Below are 18,182 nucleotides of genomic sequence, written 5' to 3'. Positions count from 1 at the left end.
AAACCCCGACAATTTAAGAAAAAGGTCAATTTAAGCTGATAAGATTCTCAAGATTTTTTGTATCAAATGCACATTGTATTCTGTACATGTTCGAAATAGCATAAAAATTAATTGTTCAGGTTGAATAATGTTAATTTCAAGGAACAGCAATACTATACACATATATTAAATGGATAAACTCTCTGATAAAGTAAAAATTGCCTTTTAAACTACCTTAAACGGCATACTGGTTTTAGTTCAGCAGAAAGTTTTGACAAACACTCTCAGTATATTGAATGTCACTGGCGTATGAATGACATCAAGAAATGAGTGCCCAATCCCTATGCCCCCATTTTCACAGCAGCTGTAAAAATGAATTTTGCAGAATTTGACACTTTTTCTGTCGACCGAAGATCATTTTGTTATCCTCTTCGTGGGAAAGGCCCGGGTCTGAATCCAGCATTTCGTTTGAGTAAAAAGGGAGAAGGTGCATCTCACCAGTGTTACAGGAATGGTAGTCCTACGAACGAAAGTCTGAGGTCCCATATGATTAGTACAGGTTAAGGTTAGTCAAAGTATTGGGGCTAGTTAATAAGTATATGGGACGAATGACGCCTGTACAAAGTAATGGGGAGCGGACTACGGTTCTTAGCGGAATATGGTACCTGTCACACCGGCAATGTAAAGACTTTCTACAATAACCTAATTATGTGGCTTTCCGATATGTTGATAACGAAGCAAACGTTATGTCACAATATTTTCAAACAGTCAAAATATTCATTTTTTGCTTTGATTAATCCATGGAGAATTTGAAATAACTCAATACAAATTTATACTTATTCCTCAATTTTTTGGAGAAGTACATTGTGTGAATCAACTGGGACGCACCCCACCCTCTTGAGGAGTAAGTTAAAGAGGCCAGCCTCTCATGGGGCCCTCGACACATCTTAACTTCTCTCATCTGCAATTGACGCTGGTCCCTTGCTTCACCGAGATAAATTGGCCGATATTCGGGTCGATACTGTTTTCTTTCTATCGAGCGGTGCAGTCTAATGAGACAGCATATAGCTCAAAATCTATTACTTTATACGCTGTTTGGATGTAATTGGGAATCTGGCAGCTGAGACCATCTAGTTTACTTAGCATCCGATTGTCTATTACTTTGAAAATTACTGTGCCTTAATCTGATTTGTATGTATAATCTATTTCGAGTGCTGTCAAGTTCTTTGACGCTCCCCACTAAACTGTCGGTTTTTGTGCACGACTTTGACGGATTTGGGTGACTATTATTACGACTTTACACTAATACCGCTGAGCACATTAATAGGCAGTTCAAGCCCGAGTCCTTATCAAGCTATCACTTCAATTATTACCACTGTATATGTCTTCTTGTAGCAATAAACCCGAGCTGCTATCTATATACTGTATTCATTTATTCAAGTGTGGAAATTTCAAGTTTGAAAAACCACTTGAAAAACACACATTCCCAGATCTTAGCCTTTCTCCCTTCTGAACAAAAAATTCATTGCGTAGATGTTTTGACAAAACAATAAATTCCTGGGAAACTAAGACCTGGCAAAGACAAAGAACGTATATATTACTTTCGTGAGTAGGTTGTTAAATGCGTGCCTTAATTAATCTTATTTCCTAGTTTTATCGAACATTCCAACGTGCGAATCATTCTTCTACGTCACAGTTTGGGATAATTTCTTGAGTTATTGGACCCTAGTGCCTGCAAATCCCGTTACTTTGGGTTACAGTGGTTGAAGAATGATACATCAACCCCCAGATAGAAGTAACTGACTAACAGTCTGCTCACGCTATAAAACAGTTTCCATTTATAAATCCCAGATATTAATTAAAGAGTTTCTTGATACTCATATACCATTGCCTTATTGGTCCCCTGAGACACTGCTGCGACTCTAGCTGTTAATTTATAAAACTGTGTGGGTCTCTAATTGCCTGTCGTGTTTCCAGGATAACAGAGTCTGGAAAGAAACTTCTGATTGATAATTTGATGTGATTTTGCTGATAGAAGTTCGTTTTAGATATCCGCAGCCCAAATGTTTTTGGGACGACTTTGCAAACTGAAGATATACTTATGGCTGGAAACGTTGGGGATGTGAGCAAACGCTGAATCGAATTGGCACAGAATCAATAAAATTCGAACAAACTTTGACGAATTGAGGACTGAATTACATTGGATGTTATTCTCCTTCTTTAAGGAAACCAACAGCTTACTGACAGGAATGAGGAGTCGACAGCGACCACTACAACCGCGCATGCGCAAGCTTAAAATATCAGGTGACCATTAGCAGAACTTGACTCCAAGGCAGAGAAGGCGTCGGCCCAGCTGTCAAATTACCAATATTTCCTACAAGGATTGTTTGGATACGGCTTAAGAAAAGTAAGGAAAATAAAACACATCGATTTAAAAATCCTGAATTATTAATCATTTGAGAGCGAAAGTTGTCAATACGAACCTTTCTGGACTCATGTTGGTTTGGAAGCAATACATCACCCTGACTTAAACAGGAAACGGGAGTCAGAAAAAGGCCAATTTGGAGAAGTTGATTTTTATTCTAAAGCTTTTAACTTTAAGATAACAAGTAAGGGGGAAACGAAGAACCAACAGTGAAGGTGAGATTGGGTATTTTTCACATTCAAAAATTGTCAGAAAAGTTAACCTAAGCATTTTTAAAATGTAGCATCATTTAAAAATAACATTTTGATCATATGCAGGGATATTTTATATTGCCAAACATTTTGACGAACTTTTTACATTTATTTTTAGGTTTGAAAACAATATTAACAGAAAAACCGTAATTAACCACATCATCAAAATGCCTGTCGTACCCATTCTCAACGTGGAAGTGTCGGAGCTGTTCAGGAGGATCAAGACTAAAATTGAAGACCCAGTCAGCCAGCGAAGAATAATCTTAGTCATTGTGTGTATAGTTCTCTTGCTGGACAATATGTTATATATGGTCATAGTCCCCATCATTCCGGACTACCTTCGCAGTATCAACGCATGGGGCCCTCCCGCGATACTGGGGGGAACACCAGCCCCGACAATGGCACCACAAGTAAACTGTACCCCGCTTAACGCTACACAGTCACCTGTAGACTTTACAATAGACTATACTGTAGATTATAATTCTACTGATAACTTTACAGAAACAACCAGCGTGTCTATGTTAAACAATTCCGACACAACAACCTTGTTGCCGCCGTGCAATGCCACAGCCAACGCCACCACACATAAGCGCAAACTGCTGGCAGTGCTTGACTATAGCGCGGAAGACATCTCCGTTGGCGTACTTTTCGCCATCAAGGCCATCATTCAGCTTATGATAAACCCGTTTTCCGGAGCTTTGATAGACAGAATCGGGTATGACATACCTATGATGATAGGACTTGGTGTCATTTTTTGTTCCACGTCACTGTTTGCCTTTGGAGAATCCTATGCCGTGCTGTTCATGGCACGGGGATTGCAGGGGGTAGGATCCGCATTTGCCGACACCTCAGGCCTGGCCATGATTGCCGATCGGTACCACGAGGAAGGGGAGCGAAGCCAGGCCCTTGGTATCGCTCTAGCCTTCATTTCATTCGGTTGTCTGGTTGCCCCGCCGTTCGGCGGAGGGCTGTACCAGTTCCTGGGTAAAAGGGTACCCTTCCTCACTCTTGCCACAGTAGCCCTGTTGGACGGCGCCCTTTTGCTCTTCGTAATGGGACCTATCCGTCGGGAGCGTAAAGCCAAGAAGGCGGCGCAGAATTTGCCAAAAGGTACTCCAATATGGCGTCTTCTGATGGACCCTTTCATCGCCATTGCCGCTGGCGCTCTGGCCATGTCAAACGTCTCTCTGGCCTTCTTGGAACCGACCATTGCTATTTGGATGAAGGACACTATGAACGCCACAGAATGGGAGATGGGTTTCATTTGGCTACCGGCATTTATTCCACACGTGACAGGTGTATATTTGACAGTTAAACTTGCCAAGAACTACCCTAAATATCAATGGCTAATGGCTGCCGTTGGTTTGGCTATGGAAGGGTTGAGTTGTTTGGCCATTCCGTTTTGCAAAACGTATGGTATACTCATTGTCCCCATTTGTCTAATTTGTTTTGGTATAGCTTTAGTAGACACGGCTTTGTTGCCAACACTAGGTTACCTTGTAGATGTACGCCATGTTTCTGTGTACGGCAGCGTTTACGCAATCGCTGACATATCTTATTCATTTGCATATGCTTTTGGTCCCATAGTAGCCGGGCAGATTGTTCAAAGTATAGGGTTTACGTCCCTGAACATCGGTATTTGTCTTAGTAACGTGCTTTATGCACCGCTTTTGATAATTCTGAAAGTAATATACAAATACAAACCTTTTGAGAATGAAGCCGGTGTTTTAATAGACGGTGCTCCCAATATGGACTACAAGACATATATGGTGAACAATACAGACGGGACGAGGCTAGTGGATAACGAAAAGAAAAATCATCTGGAGTATACCCAAGGTACTAGGTCATATGAGAGCATCAACGGCACCTCCAACCCATTCAACACGGGAAAACCAAGCAATATAAACCCGTTTATAGATTCGGAAAAGTTGGACACAAATGAACCATGGATGCCCACTAAAATGGCCAAGAATGACCCTTGGGCAGCACCCCCTCTTTATCAAGAAATGAAGGCAGAACCTAAACAAGTAGAAGCGGTTAATCCGTTTTATAACCCTGAAAAGATTTTGTTCGGTGATAGCACGGAAGCCAATGGTGATTCTAGCTCGCATGTGCGTGCGCGTGGAACGTCGCGCGTTGAGCATGACTCTTCAGACTCTGATTGGTGATGCGGTGACAAACAGCATTTCAAAATAATTAAGATGCAGTAGCTGCTTTTAATTTAAACACTCATCAGCAAGTGAAATTAAGTCAATCACAAGTTATTTTCATCACTATAATTATAACTGGCACTTGTTAGGAAGGCATTATTGTAATTAAACTGTCAGGCCTTCTAGTATATAGGGTGCATTCTAATAAAGCAAATCACATTATTTCCCATGTTCTGTTTTAGTTTGTTTTTGTGTGTTCATTATCAAGAACCAGTGACCGCTTTTCAAGTGATGCTTCTCGTGCGTAGATTTGACATTCGGTTTTCGGCCTTTTGACTTTTGATTTCCTTTTGAATATAAATGCTACCGTTTCAAGTATCTCCCAAAAATGAATAACATTGTGCAACTATCAAAAACGTTCAGTCTACCCAACGTAAACATGATCCTTAAATCTTTCGTCGTCAATTGATATTTTTTCTCTTTCGCCCACTTTTGCAGACTTATACATAATAGCCACTTCAAATATATGGTTCCATCTCAATTCATTAAGAAAACTGAATTAGGGATAGAATGTTGTTAGGATGAGTGATGTGAAATTAAGTTAAGGATGAAGTATATTATTTCCAGCAAATCAAATAACATTTAATTAAGTGAAATAATGCCTGGCTGAAGTATTGATATTTCAACTGGAAGTCAGCCTGCAAAATCTCAAGTTTATGAGAGGAAGAATGAGAGATGAACTGTAGACGCTTTAGTGACGGGACCTCAAAGTACACAGTTGAAGTTATTTTCGCTGAGAAGTCACACTGAAGATAACGATTTCTGTAAATATGGAGCTAAGTTAAATAAAATTCATTTAATGTTGTTTTATTGCCCGTATTGCTCCGTGGAACTGAAGTCAAATTTATCAGACTAAAAAGTGGGGCGTCTTTTTCGCCTTATTTGACGCAGGTTGAATATATATCAGATTACATTTCGTTGAGCGAGAGAGAGAGAGAGAGAGAGAGAGTGAGAGAGAGAGATGAGGTTGTTCATATCATACCATATACCACATACGGTGCAGTGTGCTTCAACAGAGATCTCATATCTCTCTCTAGAAATTAAAGAAAATTTAACATATAAATTTATTTTCGAAACCAGGTTCAGAAGTGCAATAAGCATTACTCCCTAAATGCCGACTGGTTTGTTTGTAAAACATTGATTAAGCATTCCTTGGCAATTGAAATCGATATAGTTTTAAATTGTGTGTCAAGCGTGAACCGCCGGGCCCCCGGGGATTCCTCTAGTAATCAACAAAAACGTCGTGCTGGGATCCAAAAGTAGAAAGCATTAATACAGATCGGACATGCTCTGCTAGCACGGAACACGTCGATGTAAGAAGATCCTGCATTATAAGTGTACGAAAGTAATGTATAGACCGCGGTTAATATCTATAGTTTTACCTTTCGGTAGGTGTATTTTTAAGAAATAAAAAGAAATGAAACCTATTTCAAATGATTTTTCTGTTTTTCTTGTCTTCATTTAGACGACTATATCCCAATGGCGTCAGGATGTATACATATCTGATAGAGAGTTGAACTAATAACGTGTCTGTCTGATGGAGAAAACACAAAAAGGGTTCAAAGCATGGTTTGCCTTTAGCACTGATATGCACCGATAATGTTTTGCGCTAACAAATAAAAAAGATACAACAGGGTAATCAAAGACTGGCAAATGCCAATTTCTTTTGGGTCAACATTAAAAATATGTATATATTTGAAATATAACGCGGCCTTTTTGTTCCCCCACTGGATTCAAATGCTCACTTTTTATTTCATAAAATGTTTCGAATGTGTTCTTCTGACCCATGGATGTTAGGCAAGGAAGTAGCACGCACAGGGTGGTGACAGGGGATTCCATCCGTTTTGGAATCTCTTCATTAGTTGGTAATAAGAGGAAGTGCTGCATGAGTGAATTACTTGAGAGGCAGAGCAGAACACGAAAATTGATTTCGGAGGTTGATTGCCAGAAACTTTAAGTCCCGTACCAAGGAGAGGATGTCGTATTTCTCTCTGTTTAGACGACTTTTCAGTATTAAACAAAGTGCGAGCAGAGGCGGTCGTTTATCAGGATGATGTGATGTAAAACAGAAACTAACTACAATAAAGAAATCCGTCAATCCCTTATGCCTTGTGACCTGTTCGTTAAGATCAAATTTAACATAAATCATAGTTAACAATATTGCACTTGAACCGATACGTTTATTCAAATATAACTGACTTTCAATCACTTGCATCACTGGCATTTTCCCTGCTGTATTTCGGGCCCCTTGGCTCACAAGCACCTTCGTGGACCTTGGAATCAAATAATACGACAAAAACGAGAGGAAAACTGGGTATTTCAAGAGGATTGAACTATTTGCCAGACCTGATATAATTTAATTATCAACCAAAGGTTTAATTTGCAGGCTAGGTATTTACTAAAGTAAAAAAGTAAGAAGGATAACCTGATCAATACACTGTGTAATTCTTTATTTGTGGATTTTAACTTTAGTGTTCATGGAAATAGCAGGACTATTTTTTTTTTTTTTTTTTTTTTTTGCACTCTGATAAAAACTAATTTCGGAAGGATTTGCAAAGTTTTATATCAATATTCCTAGAGGGGCAATAATACGAAGGGGGAAATGTTCACGCCTGGAGTTGAAATCGACAAATATACCTAAAATATACTGAAATTGATCTTGGAAGGTGTTTTGTTGACACGGATTGATTAAAGACTAAGCTCCAGCCCAATCCTCAACGGCGACATTATTGGCATTACATCGTTTCCTCTACGGAACACATTAATAAGTTGTCGACTTAATGTTCAAGACTTAATGAAAGGGATGTTGATTCCAGTGAAGTGCATTTATGAACTAAAGTCAAATCTATTAAGCCGCTGAGATATTAAGCTTGTTGTTCTTCTCGATGTTAATGCCTGTGGAAGTGAGAAGAGAATGTAAACATGTCTTCCCCTTATTGAAATGCTTTAGGAGTAAGAAAAAACCATATTTAAATTTGATCACACAATATGAAAATAGCCTGTTTTGTATAGTATTATTTTATAAATCATAATGGTACATACGTGTATAATAATTTATCCTAAATGTCTCGATCTAGTAATGAGGTTTAATTGAAGTTCTGGGAAAGTTTATTGATGGTAATCGTGTTAGATTTCTCCAGCTCTTAGAACAATATCAATTTGGAATTTAAGAAATACTGAGATCGTTGACATTTTAGCATCACACACAATAGTAAAATTACAAAAATAGCAATACGTGGTTTCCTTTTTATGTCCTTTTTTCATCCACTACTGATTCACAGGATGCTTGGAGGTGACCAACGTGAGAAATGCCATTTAACAGTATTAAATCATTTATGTGCCTGAGTTATAAAGAACAATACAGCATTTAGAATGTATCTTCTCTGAACTTCACCCCTCCAGGAAAACATGGCCTTCATTGTGTATCACAATGCTCGCTTTAATATTAATGGAAATATCCATCGCTTTTTGTTGACAAAATAAAAGACACGCGATAAGATACAATTATTTAAACCAGTTCAATCGAATTTGTTGAATGCACTTACGGCAGGATATCGGAAGATAAAGCAGACAATTATCAAATAGGGGAAATAGTTTGTTAATTATTCAGAAAAGAACAGCTGCACCTGATACAGTTTGTGTGCACACATAACATAGTTGCCGAGTGGAACAGATTAATTACTGTTCACAGAATGGTTTAACACCTTTACATCAAAGTTATTCTAGATCAAAATGAGAATACATGAAAGCGAAACTTGTGATATACAACAGTAAAACACATTGTTATGGGGAGTTTGGAGCATCCACCCCTGTTACTGTCTGCAAGTGAAATCATGGACAAATATTGACCGCCCTTTGGAACATTTACGACACTATTGATCTGCTGCGAAACTATCAGATGGTAAACAAAACCCAATCGACAAACTTGCTGCGACTTTTCTTCATGCGTTCTTTCCTCACTACCAATTCTATTATGAACCAGTCATGCCAGCATCGAAAGTCGATAGAATCAAATTATTTCAAAATCCATTTCTCCGGCAATGTTGTCATTGCATAGCTGCGTTCAAAAAGGGTAGAGCCAATAGGAGCGTGATGACTGGATGCCAAAGTCGTGAGGTTAAGAGACATAGTAAGATACTTACTTAATTAACTTGATCTGAAACTCACGCATTTTTAACTTGAGTTAAGCGACCACGTCTCATTTTCAGCCAAATTTTACAAATCAAACAACAACATGCATGAGGCAATCGTTATCAAGCGTGTGGCCATTCAAAGGAACTGCTAAAGAAAACCTTTACTAAAATCTAAATTTTTGCACCATCAGCCAAGAAGATAGAGGATCACAGAAGCCTTTCCTTTCGTGAGATCTGAGACGGTAATCCTTGGCCGATGCTGTCGACGATATTTGCCCGCTTCTGTAAGACCGACGACGGTTGAAGTCCTGCACTGCTTACTACCGGACGTGGCACCGCACACGCACCATGCCCCATCCCGTGAAGGATTATGTCACCAGGGTGGCCTCCTTTGACGAGGAAAATTTTCCAGAATGGGACCTAGCGGTAAGTTTGAAATGCCCTTACATTTATTCTGTTATTTAAAATTTTTATGATCTTTGCAAATAACTTGAGGTGGAAGGGGAGGGCCGTTTTTTTTTTAATCTTTGACCGACTTTTCAGCTGTTCATTTTTCCACAAAAAGGTGCATTGAAATTCAGAAAGTTGCCATGGGGAAGGAAAAATAGTTTGAACAATCGAACTTTGATGAAAAACGGTCGTTTATGAGGACAGCTGCTTTATCATACATTAAACGTTTCATACAAGTTGACCACACCCTTCTTACATACGCGTGAGACTCATCATTATATCTAATGATATCAAGCTGTTAAAATTGAAGATATACAGATCAGAGGAATATACACTGACGAGTTTCATGAAGCAATCTTTTAACCTGCTCACTTACCCCACCATATAAACTAGTGGAAGGGCACCAGTTTCCGTGTATTTTCAAGGTACAAATACATGTACAAACAGCAGCTTTGCATCAATAGCACTTACGTTTTAGATGTTTTCTGCGCACTATTTACCCCGTTCGATACGGCAAGCGGCTTGGTCTTTTTCAGTTCTATTCATGTCGCTAGAGTTGCTATTGTTTTTATTTGAAGTGCTGCAAAGAAGGTCTAAGTAGCCATGTTAGAGTTTATCAGTCGATTCAGTATTTCAGAGCATTGGAGGTAGTTCTATTCGTGTTTTCACAAATAAAATTCTGCGTTTTGTCTTAAATGGAGCTTTTGAAACCTTTTTCCTCTTTTAAAGATTACAAAAAATATATAATCAGCTTGTTTGCCAGAGGGTTTATCTGATGGTCAGCGTTTAGTCTAAATATTTATATTCTAGTTATCTGTAATTTCCCAAACTGAAACCGCAAAGACAAAAGGCCCGTTGGGTTTAATTTTCCAGATTGTCATTTTATAGAATGATAACTTTTTAATAACCTGCGGTGTATCTTTTTTTTCTGTGGGAAAACGGGCGTAATAAATTGCAACTTGCCGGTAGGTTTCTTTTCTATTCGAGCAGCTCCAACATTTTATTAATTTTTTGTAACTTGTGTCAATCATTTCATGTAGTTATGAGGGTAATTTTTAGAAAAGAAATAATCCAAGTTAGAGGTAATCCCTCTCCAATATTTATTCTGTCATTCAATACTGTGAATAATTATTGCAACTGGTATGAATAACTCAGAACAAATCAGTTAATGTTTATATACTTTACGCAATGTAGGAGTAGTTTTGATTGCCGAACGGCAGTCGCGCTGCGGCTTAGTTCCAATTATGGCTGTTTGCATGTGAAATAGGGGGTGTGCTCTCCTCAATAAAATTCACGGTAAAATAATACCAAGGGGACCAACACTGTTCTAATGAAAGTTAATCTTTATTCAAAATGATAGAAATGTATCCATAAACTCCTTTATCAAATTATGCCCGATTTGATTAAACTTCATGCCAGGTTGCTTGAGCATTGTTTTCGTGAGAAAATAATATTTCAATTCTTAAAAATATGCACGTTATCTATTTTCCACTTTGTGATATTATAAAGCAAATTGTAGATGGTTTGCAAGAAAAAAGTAAAAAAAAGTGTTGTTAGACATCGTGAAGAGTCAATTCTGGCAAACAAAACACTCGGGCAGAAATCAAAGCTTGTCTCTCGCTAATTTAAGAAATGCAATCATAACAAATGAACTTATTTCGTGCAGTTTATTGATCGCCTCGCTGATGGGACGAATGTAAATGTGCATCTGAGAGTCCCACACGTCCAATCAACATCCGATATAGATATAAACGGTGGATTTTTTTCTCGTCTGGTAGAATAGCTGGTAACTTTAAAATTCGTTGACCCAAGATGCGAGTTTGTTTTGCACTCTCAGCAAAAAGTCGTTCCTGATTTGTGTATCGAAAATGTACCTTCTTTAAAAGGGACAGACACTCAGACGGTCAAATAGGGTTCATTCAATAAAAACAATTGATTTTCCATTATGATCAAAAACATTTATATACTCATGATTTATTTACATTCGTTTTGGTTTATAGCTGAATTATCAGGTCGAATAAATGTTCAACATTTTTCCAATGCACATTCATGAGACTACAAAATAAATGTGACTGGAAATAAGCAATCAATTCATTATGCATTCCCTTTTACTACGATTATATTTTATTAAATTTGAGGCGAATACTGTGAACGCTTTTTAATTTAATCTTATCAATCCATTTTTTATATCTTCCTTTTACCTGACGGTGTGTTAATACAGTGGTTAACTATAGAAAAATCAACGACGCGAAGATTTGACTTTTTTCTTATTTGATTTCCTCAACACGAAATGCAAATCTGATGCTTGGAATAAGTTTCGCCGTACCGCAGTGTCCGATATCACGGCTCAATACTTAAAAATATGTAAACTAAATATTTAATTCACTAAATATGTAAACTAAATATTTAATTCATCGTAATTATATTATTATAATATTATACTTTTATAATAGTCAATTATCTTTCTTGTCGCGTTATTTTGTGTTCTAATGTTTTATGTATATTGCACCAATGAAATTACCTTTTCATTTATGTCCACAGCATTTCTATGTTTGATGGCGTGAGTTTTTCCCCTATATACCCTTACACTTGATCTGTATTTAAACAATATTCATCAGTTCTGAAAGTTTAAAGATAAATTAACAGGTAAACCAGTTTTCCGTTTACTGTGTTATCAAAGACTGCATATAGTATGATATATGCTGAAAAAAAGCATAACTTTTTTTTCATTGCCCATGATTCCCTTGCATGTTCTAGAGAGAATAAACCACGAAGTACCTTTGGTATCACGCCTCATATCTATTTTTACTTTTAATTCAAGACCCCGCTTCCAAAGCTGCCTGTCCCGGATCTCCGTCGCACTATGGATAGATACTGTAAGGTCCTAAAGCCCATTATACCCGAGGACCAGTACAAGAGGGTAGAGGAGCTAGTAACGGACTTCTGCAAGGACGGGGGTGAGGGCGAGTATCTGCAGACGAAATTGAAGGAACTTTCAAAGGAACAAAATAACTGGGTACGTGATATTTTGTTCACTTTAGTGATTTTGAGGCACCGCGTCATACTGTAGATAATTTACAAATGGCCAAAAAAAAAAAAGGCCTTCCGTACATCGATTCTTTCAGAACAGTGAACTGAACGAAATTTCAAACATTCAAATTAATCACCGTTATTGATTTTGGTCTTTGAGCAAAACTGCCTAAAATAAACTTCAAAGCGGTAACATTGCTTGATAATACATTTAGTTAAATGATTTGGATTTAAGAAATTTGAAATGGTCATTTATCCGGATAACTGTTGCATGTCTTTTGATAAAGTTGCATTTCGCGTCATGAAAAGGTAACTTATGGAGAATTTATAACTAGCAGAGAAACTATCTGTTACTTTGCCTCTTTGTTTTCTTTCTCTTTTCTCATTTGAGATAAATAAAAGCAAACATAAATATCCTCGACTTTTCGGCCCTTTATTCGAAATGACATTTTAAAAAAGGCCGAGGGAGTTTGTTTGATTCCGGTTACACATTAAGTACATGAAACAAGCATGAAGCAATTTGATCAATCGCCCAAGGGGCTCCGACACTATTACCAGCGTCCCTGGAGATTCTTAAATCTTGTGTTATGAACTGGATAAAAACATGATATATTTTCCAAGGAATAAAAAACGAAAAACAATTACAGACCAGTTGCAGTGAGGGAGATTACAATAATATAATCATGTTAAACTAAGCAGTCGCTCCACATGTATCCTGCAATTTTGCACTAAAAGGATTAAACTGCGCAGTATTTTGTTCCACGAAATTCTTACGTTCTGTTCACTGAAAAAAAAAACAATATACAATATCTCCCTTTAATTTCATCGGTAGTATTTGTTATATATTTTCCTTTAATTTCATTTGTAGTGGGATTTAATCCACTTTTTATATGATTGAAGATGATTTACACAAAGAAAAATAGAAAAACTGGTACGTATATTTCCTTCATTTTATTCCTTTTTATACTCTCCGTAGGCTTATAACTGGTGGTTGGACGATATGTATATGAAAGCCAGGCTCCCTCTACCGGTCAACTCCAACCCAGGAATGGTGTTCCCTCGGGTACATTTCCAAGATCAGAAAGAACACTTTAGGTAAAGTAGAAAATATGTCGCTGTTGTGTAATGATCGTATTTTGCGGGAGTTGGAGTAAGTACGTTAGAATCTTAATTAAAACCACTGTTTTCAAGTGCAAGTTAGCAATGAAATATGATTATGTGTCTTTTATAGTTTTTATTTTTGGAAAGAAGATAACTCGGTAACACTGACGGCGTAAATGGAAGTTCGTGACTTAGCGAAATGATGTCTTTTTTCTCAATCAGTTGGGAAGGGAATAATTCAAATCAGTTTTTTTTTTGTTTTCACGACCAATACTGTCTTACACTTGTGCACGTAAAAATACCGCGGTATTATTTTTTTATATACTGATTCCTGTTTGATCATTTTCAGGTTTGCGGCACGACTGATATCCGGAATTTTAGACTATAAAACTATTATTGACGCGTACGTATCACACCATTACTGATATTAATTTATAGGCTAACATAACATAGTATATAATCCTAAATGAGTAAAAAGTTACCAAATTTACACAGTGACATATATGGTAATGTCTTAGACCATAACTTTTGTTTTTTATCTAATCAAATTCAGATGAAATTACGTAAAATTACAAGCGTATCCATCTTAAATGATAGGCGTATTGTTTCAAATAAAGATAACTGCGTACGGTCGAAAAAAAAACGCTTGTGGAGTTCACTTTTTGCTCATCGCTATGGCGTATACTTTGCCGTTTTAGACGAGGGTTGCCAGTGGACAGGGCTAACCACTTAGAGAAAGGCCAGCCGTTGTGTATGGAGCAATACTATAGACTGTTCTCCAGCTACAGGATACCTGGCGTTAATAAAGACACGCTCGTGACTCCTAGTGGAAAACTGCTGCCGGAACCAGAACATATTATTGTTATATGCAGAAACCAGGTAAATGGTATTTGAACATTTAGTCTAAATAACTTACTTTGTGACATTAATATCGACTAAGAAAATGTACTTTGTGTATTTTCAGTGGGAATTCAATGTGCACATACTACTATTGTCACGTACTTTAATTAAAATATCCCAATACAATAGTTTGCATGTGCTTTTGTGAGTAATGTTGTACCCGAAGTTTGCAAAGTATTACATTAAAAAACTTTCTTTTTCTTCCAGTATTTTGTGTTAGATGTGATAGTGAACTTTATGCGGCTGAGCGAGGACAATCTCCACTCTCAGTTGGAGCGGATAATGAAAGAAGCTATAGCGGGGGAGGGCGAGGCAAACAACGAGATGGTGGGGCTGCTCACCAGTGCTGATAGGGACAGCTGGGCCAGGGCGAGGATGAGACTCATGCAAGGCAAATACTCGTTTTTTTTCCTTGTCATGTTCTTTTGACTCTCGTTTGAATTCATATCTATCCCGTAGTCTGGTGGACCATTGTGGGCACCACAGATGACCTGACAACCAGCCCCTTCCATTCCACTCACATCTCTTGCCTACCTCATGACTGCACCCAATTCTATGTCTGTTTACTCCCAGATTGTGCCCTCCTGGACTACTGAAAAAGTCACGTAAAACATTAATTAAAAATGATCCAATACATGCTTATTGATTCTCCTGGAAACTCTTCTTTTTCAGATTCCACCAATCGAGATTCCTTAGACATGATAGAGCGCTGTATATTCATTCTCAGTTTAGACAAGGGAATCCCGTTGTCCTTCAACCATCAGAACAGTATTGACGAAACGTCTATGAATCTTCGTGACGACGTGTCCCTGGCGTGCCAGATGCTACACGGTATGGGGAGCAAACTGAACAGTGCCAATAGATGGTTTGACAAGACCATGCAGGTATGACACGAGTAAATAACAGGGTGACGGACTTGTAATAGGCATTTCATTTATCACTTTCAATTTGTGGTTTTAGAAAAGTCATTTTAGTACGGTGTTTTAGATTTTCAAGTACCATATATAAATGGTACGGATTTAAAGAATCTGTTGATTTTTCAATGCAATTACAGAAAATCAGTGAAGGTCAAAGCAACGAATAGATAGAAGATTATTCATTGATTCTCTGCAGATTATAGTCTATTGCTTTTTCAGTTTATCGTATGCGAAGATGGCGCTTGCGGATTGAACTACGAGCATTCACCGTCAGAGGGCATTGCTGTCATCAAACTAATAGAACATTTACTGACGTATATGTGAGTAACGTTTCAAAATTTGCATCCTGTATCCAGTTTTTCCATAACTTATCCATAAGATTTAAAACTGAGTAGATAAGTTTCGCGAACGTCATGGAATCGATAAATACTGGGTCATATCAAAATTCTGTTTGTAAAATCTACAATGTTAAACAGCAGTTATGTATAATTATGCTCTAGGGAAGAAGTTCGAGTGAAGAAGCTGGTAAGAATGCATTCTCTGTGCGAGTTACCGTATCCCAGAAAGCTGCACTGGAAACTCACCCCAGAGACCGCGCAGGACATTGCCGCGGCCGATGTTCACCTTAACAAGTTCGTATTGTCAAACTGTAAAAACTAAAATTTTGAATACTTGCAGTTATCGCATTGGTACTGTAAAAACTTAAGTGGTCAAAACATAAATATTCTATGTCATAAATAACAAACCTTTTTAATTTTCATTGTAAAATACAGGTTAAACCCCAAACACAGTTAATGGATAAAAAGACAAAACAATAGATTTTAAAAAATAATAGTTAAAGCTAATGCATGTAGTCAAATAAAGATATGATGTTAGTATAATTGCGAGAAATTAATTTTTTCAAATATTATATTTCTCTCTCTCTCTCTTTTTTTTTTTTTTTTTTTTGCAGAATCATATCAAATCTCGATTTATTTGTGCTACGATATGAAAAGTTTGGTCGAGATTTCCCCAAAAGTCAAAAGATGAGCCCAGATTCATTCATTCAACTAGCCCTCCAGTTAACACAGTACAAGTAAGATTTAATTTTTTTTTCTTTTTTAAGTGTTACTTAATTTGTCCTTAATACAAAGACTTTGATTAGAATCGTTCGTGCATAAGATATAATTACAAACAAATTACAAAATACAATTGCATAAATGGGTATCCAGTGAAACCTTTATTTTCTTTTCTGTCTATCAATTCGTTAATTTATTTACTTTGAACATTAATTCAGATCATTTATTTATTCGTGCATCTTTTCATTATTCTCCATTTTACAGAGTCCACGGTCGGCTGGTGTCTACGTACGAGAGTGCTTCCACGCGCCGCTTCCGTGAAGGAAGGGTGGATAACATCAGGGCCAATTCTGTCCAGGCGCTGGCCTGGGTAAAGACTATGACGGGGGAGGTAACAGCCACGGTATGTAGAACACCGTGAACGTGGTTTTCTCTTTAACGGGAGAGGAGGGAGAGAAGGGAGAAAAGTAAGGGGTTGCCTTCGTTTCAGTCCCAGGGCCTGGGTTATGGCTACGATAGGGGAGGCTCCACCTTTGGTTAGTTGCTAAGCGCAGTGACTATCTAGGCCCTTTTTAACTTACATGTATATTAAAGGGATAACAACTGTTCATTTTGGTCAAAAAATGAATTTTCCTGGTGTAAACAACAATTTTCCCATGCTCACCAAAAGTTAATGAATCCATTTCTACATTCAAAGTTAGTCCATGTTTTTTTCTAAAAAGATTGTTTTTTCTAATACTCTCTTAAGAGATTATTACAGAGTATAACCATCTGTGGAGGTCACATGGTCCGATGGCAACACAGATTTCAAAATTATTGCTTTAACTTGCTGTTTTTGTGGTAAAATAGAATATATATATTATACTTCTATGAGTTGTTTACAATTTTTTTACTGTAAAATATAGATCTCGTACGAAGAGTTGTTATCCCTTTAAGTGTAAACTGATTATTTCATAAATCTTATAAAGTAAGAAAGGAAAGTAAATCAGGATACGGTCAACGTTGGATACCTTGGTACAGATATATATTTCCTATATAATACTCGTAAAAATCGGTATGCATAATATCTGTCTAAGGTCAACCCCTTTTGTTTTAATAGATCTATATTGTTGGATTTTAAACAAAAAGAATCATCTTATTTATAGGACGAAGAAAAAATGACACTATTCCGAGAGGCTTTAGAGTCGCAACAAGAATTTATGATACAGGTTCGTCTTTATATATACATTATGATGTTAAGACTTATTATTTCAATAAATGTTCATCCTTTTGTCAAATACAGATGAATGAAATGAAAAGACATTTTAAGACCATGAACTGTGGTTTAAAAAATGGAACCGTGTGGCAGTGAACATAAGTAGGCCCTTTTTATTGTACACTATCTCAAATATAACAAATACACTATTGCAAAAGAAACAACTAGAATTGTCTTAAGACACATGGTGTTAGCATTAAGAATTTTATTATTTTTTCCCTTCAAGACAATCTTGGGTCACGGCATAGACTGCCATCTACTGGGCCTGAAGGAACTGGCGTTGGAGTTGGAGCGTCCACTCCACGAACTTTTTACCGATGAGACCTACACGATTGCCAATCAGTTCCCCCTCTCCACCAGCCAGGTAAGACAATCGAAAAGTTTGGCGAGAATTATTTGAAATGGAGACACTCCAGCCAAATAGATATCAGACAAACGAAGATTCACTTGTAGTAGTGTAAAAACAGTAATAA

General features: G+C 37.3%; 1 protein-coding gene across 3 annotated transcripts in view; it reads left to right on the top strand.

The window, feature by feature from the left end:
• The window catches only part of LOC106155833 (vesicular acetylcholine transporter), a 31,092-nt gene that overhangs the window by 11,416 nt on the left and 1,494 nt on the right, over nucleotides 1–18,182 (top strand). The window contains exons 2-14 of one of the 3 annotated variants that reach the window (XM_013530846.2): nucleotides 9,190–9,424; nucleotides 12,270–12,464; nucleotides 13,455–13,573; nucleotides 13,929–13,982; nucleotides 14,278–14,458; nucleotides 14,687–14,870; nucleotides 15,152–15,363; nucleotides 15,616–15,716; nucleotides 15,897–16,028; nucleotides 16,349–16,471; nucleotides 16,719–16,857; nucleotides 17,600–17,662; nucleotides 17,936–18,073. In XM_013530846.2, coding sequence (XP_013386300.2) covers nucleotides 9,347–9,424; nucleotides 12,270–12,464; nucleotides 13,455–13,573; nucleotides 13,929–13,982; nucleotides 14,278–14,458; nucleotides 14,687–14,870; nucleotides 15,152–15,363; nucleotides 15,616–15,716; nucleotides 15,897–16,028; nucleotides 16,349–16,471; nucleotides 16,719–16,857; nucleotides 17,600–17,662; nucleotides 17,936–18,073 — 1,719 coding nt within the window. In that variant the 5' untranslated portion in view covers nucleotides 9,190–9,346. Of the gene's footprint in view, nucleotides 1–2,204; nucleotides 2,387–2,410; nucleotides 2,620–2,773; nucleotides 6,308–9,189; nucleotides 9,425–12,269; nucleotides 12,465–13,454; nucleotides 13,574–13,928; nucleotides 13,983–14,277; nucleotides 14,459–14,686; nucleotides 14,871–15,151; nucleotides 15,364–15,615; nucleotides 15,717–15,896; nucleotides 16,029–16,348; nucleotides 16,472–16,718; nucleotides 16,858–17,599; nucleotides 17,663–17,935; nucleotides 18,074–18,182 lie in introns of those variants that run through there. The other 2 variants (XM_013530848.2, XM_013530847.2) reach the window with 2 other exon arrangements.

The sequence above is a fragment of the Lingula anatina genome, chromosome 2, assembly GCF_051362555.1.
Source record: "Lingula anatina isolate TDL-2025a chromosome 2, LinAna3.0, whole genome shotgun sequence".
NCBI classification, from domain to species: domain Eukaryota; kingdom Metazoa; phylum Brachiopoda; class Lingulata; order Lingulida; family Lingulidae; genus Lingula; species Lingula anatina.
This window is presented reverse-complemented; position numbering and strand designations above follow the sequence as displayed.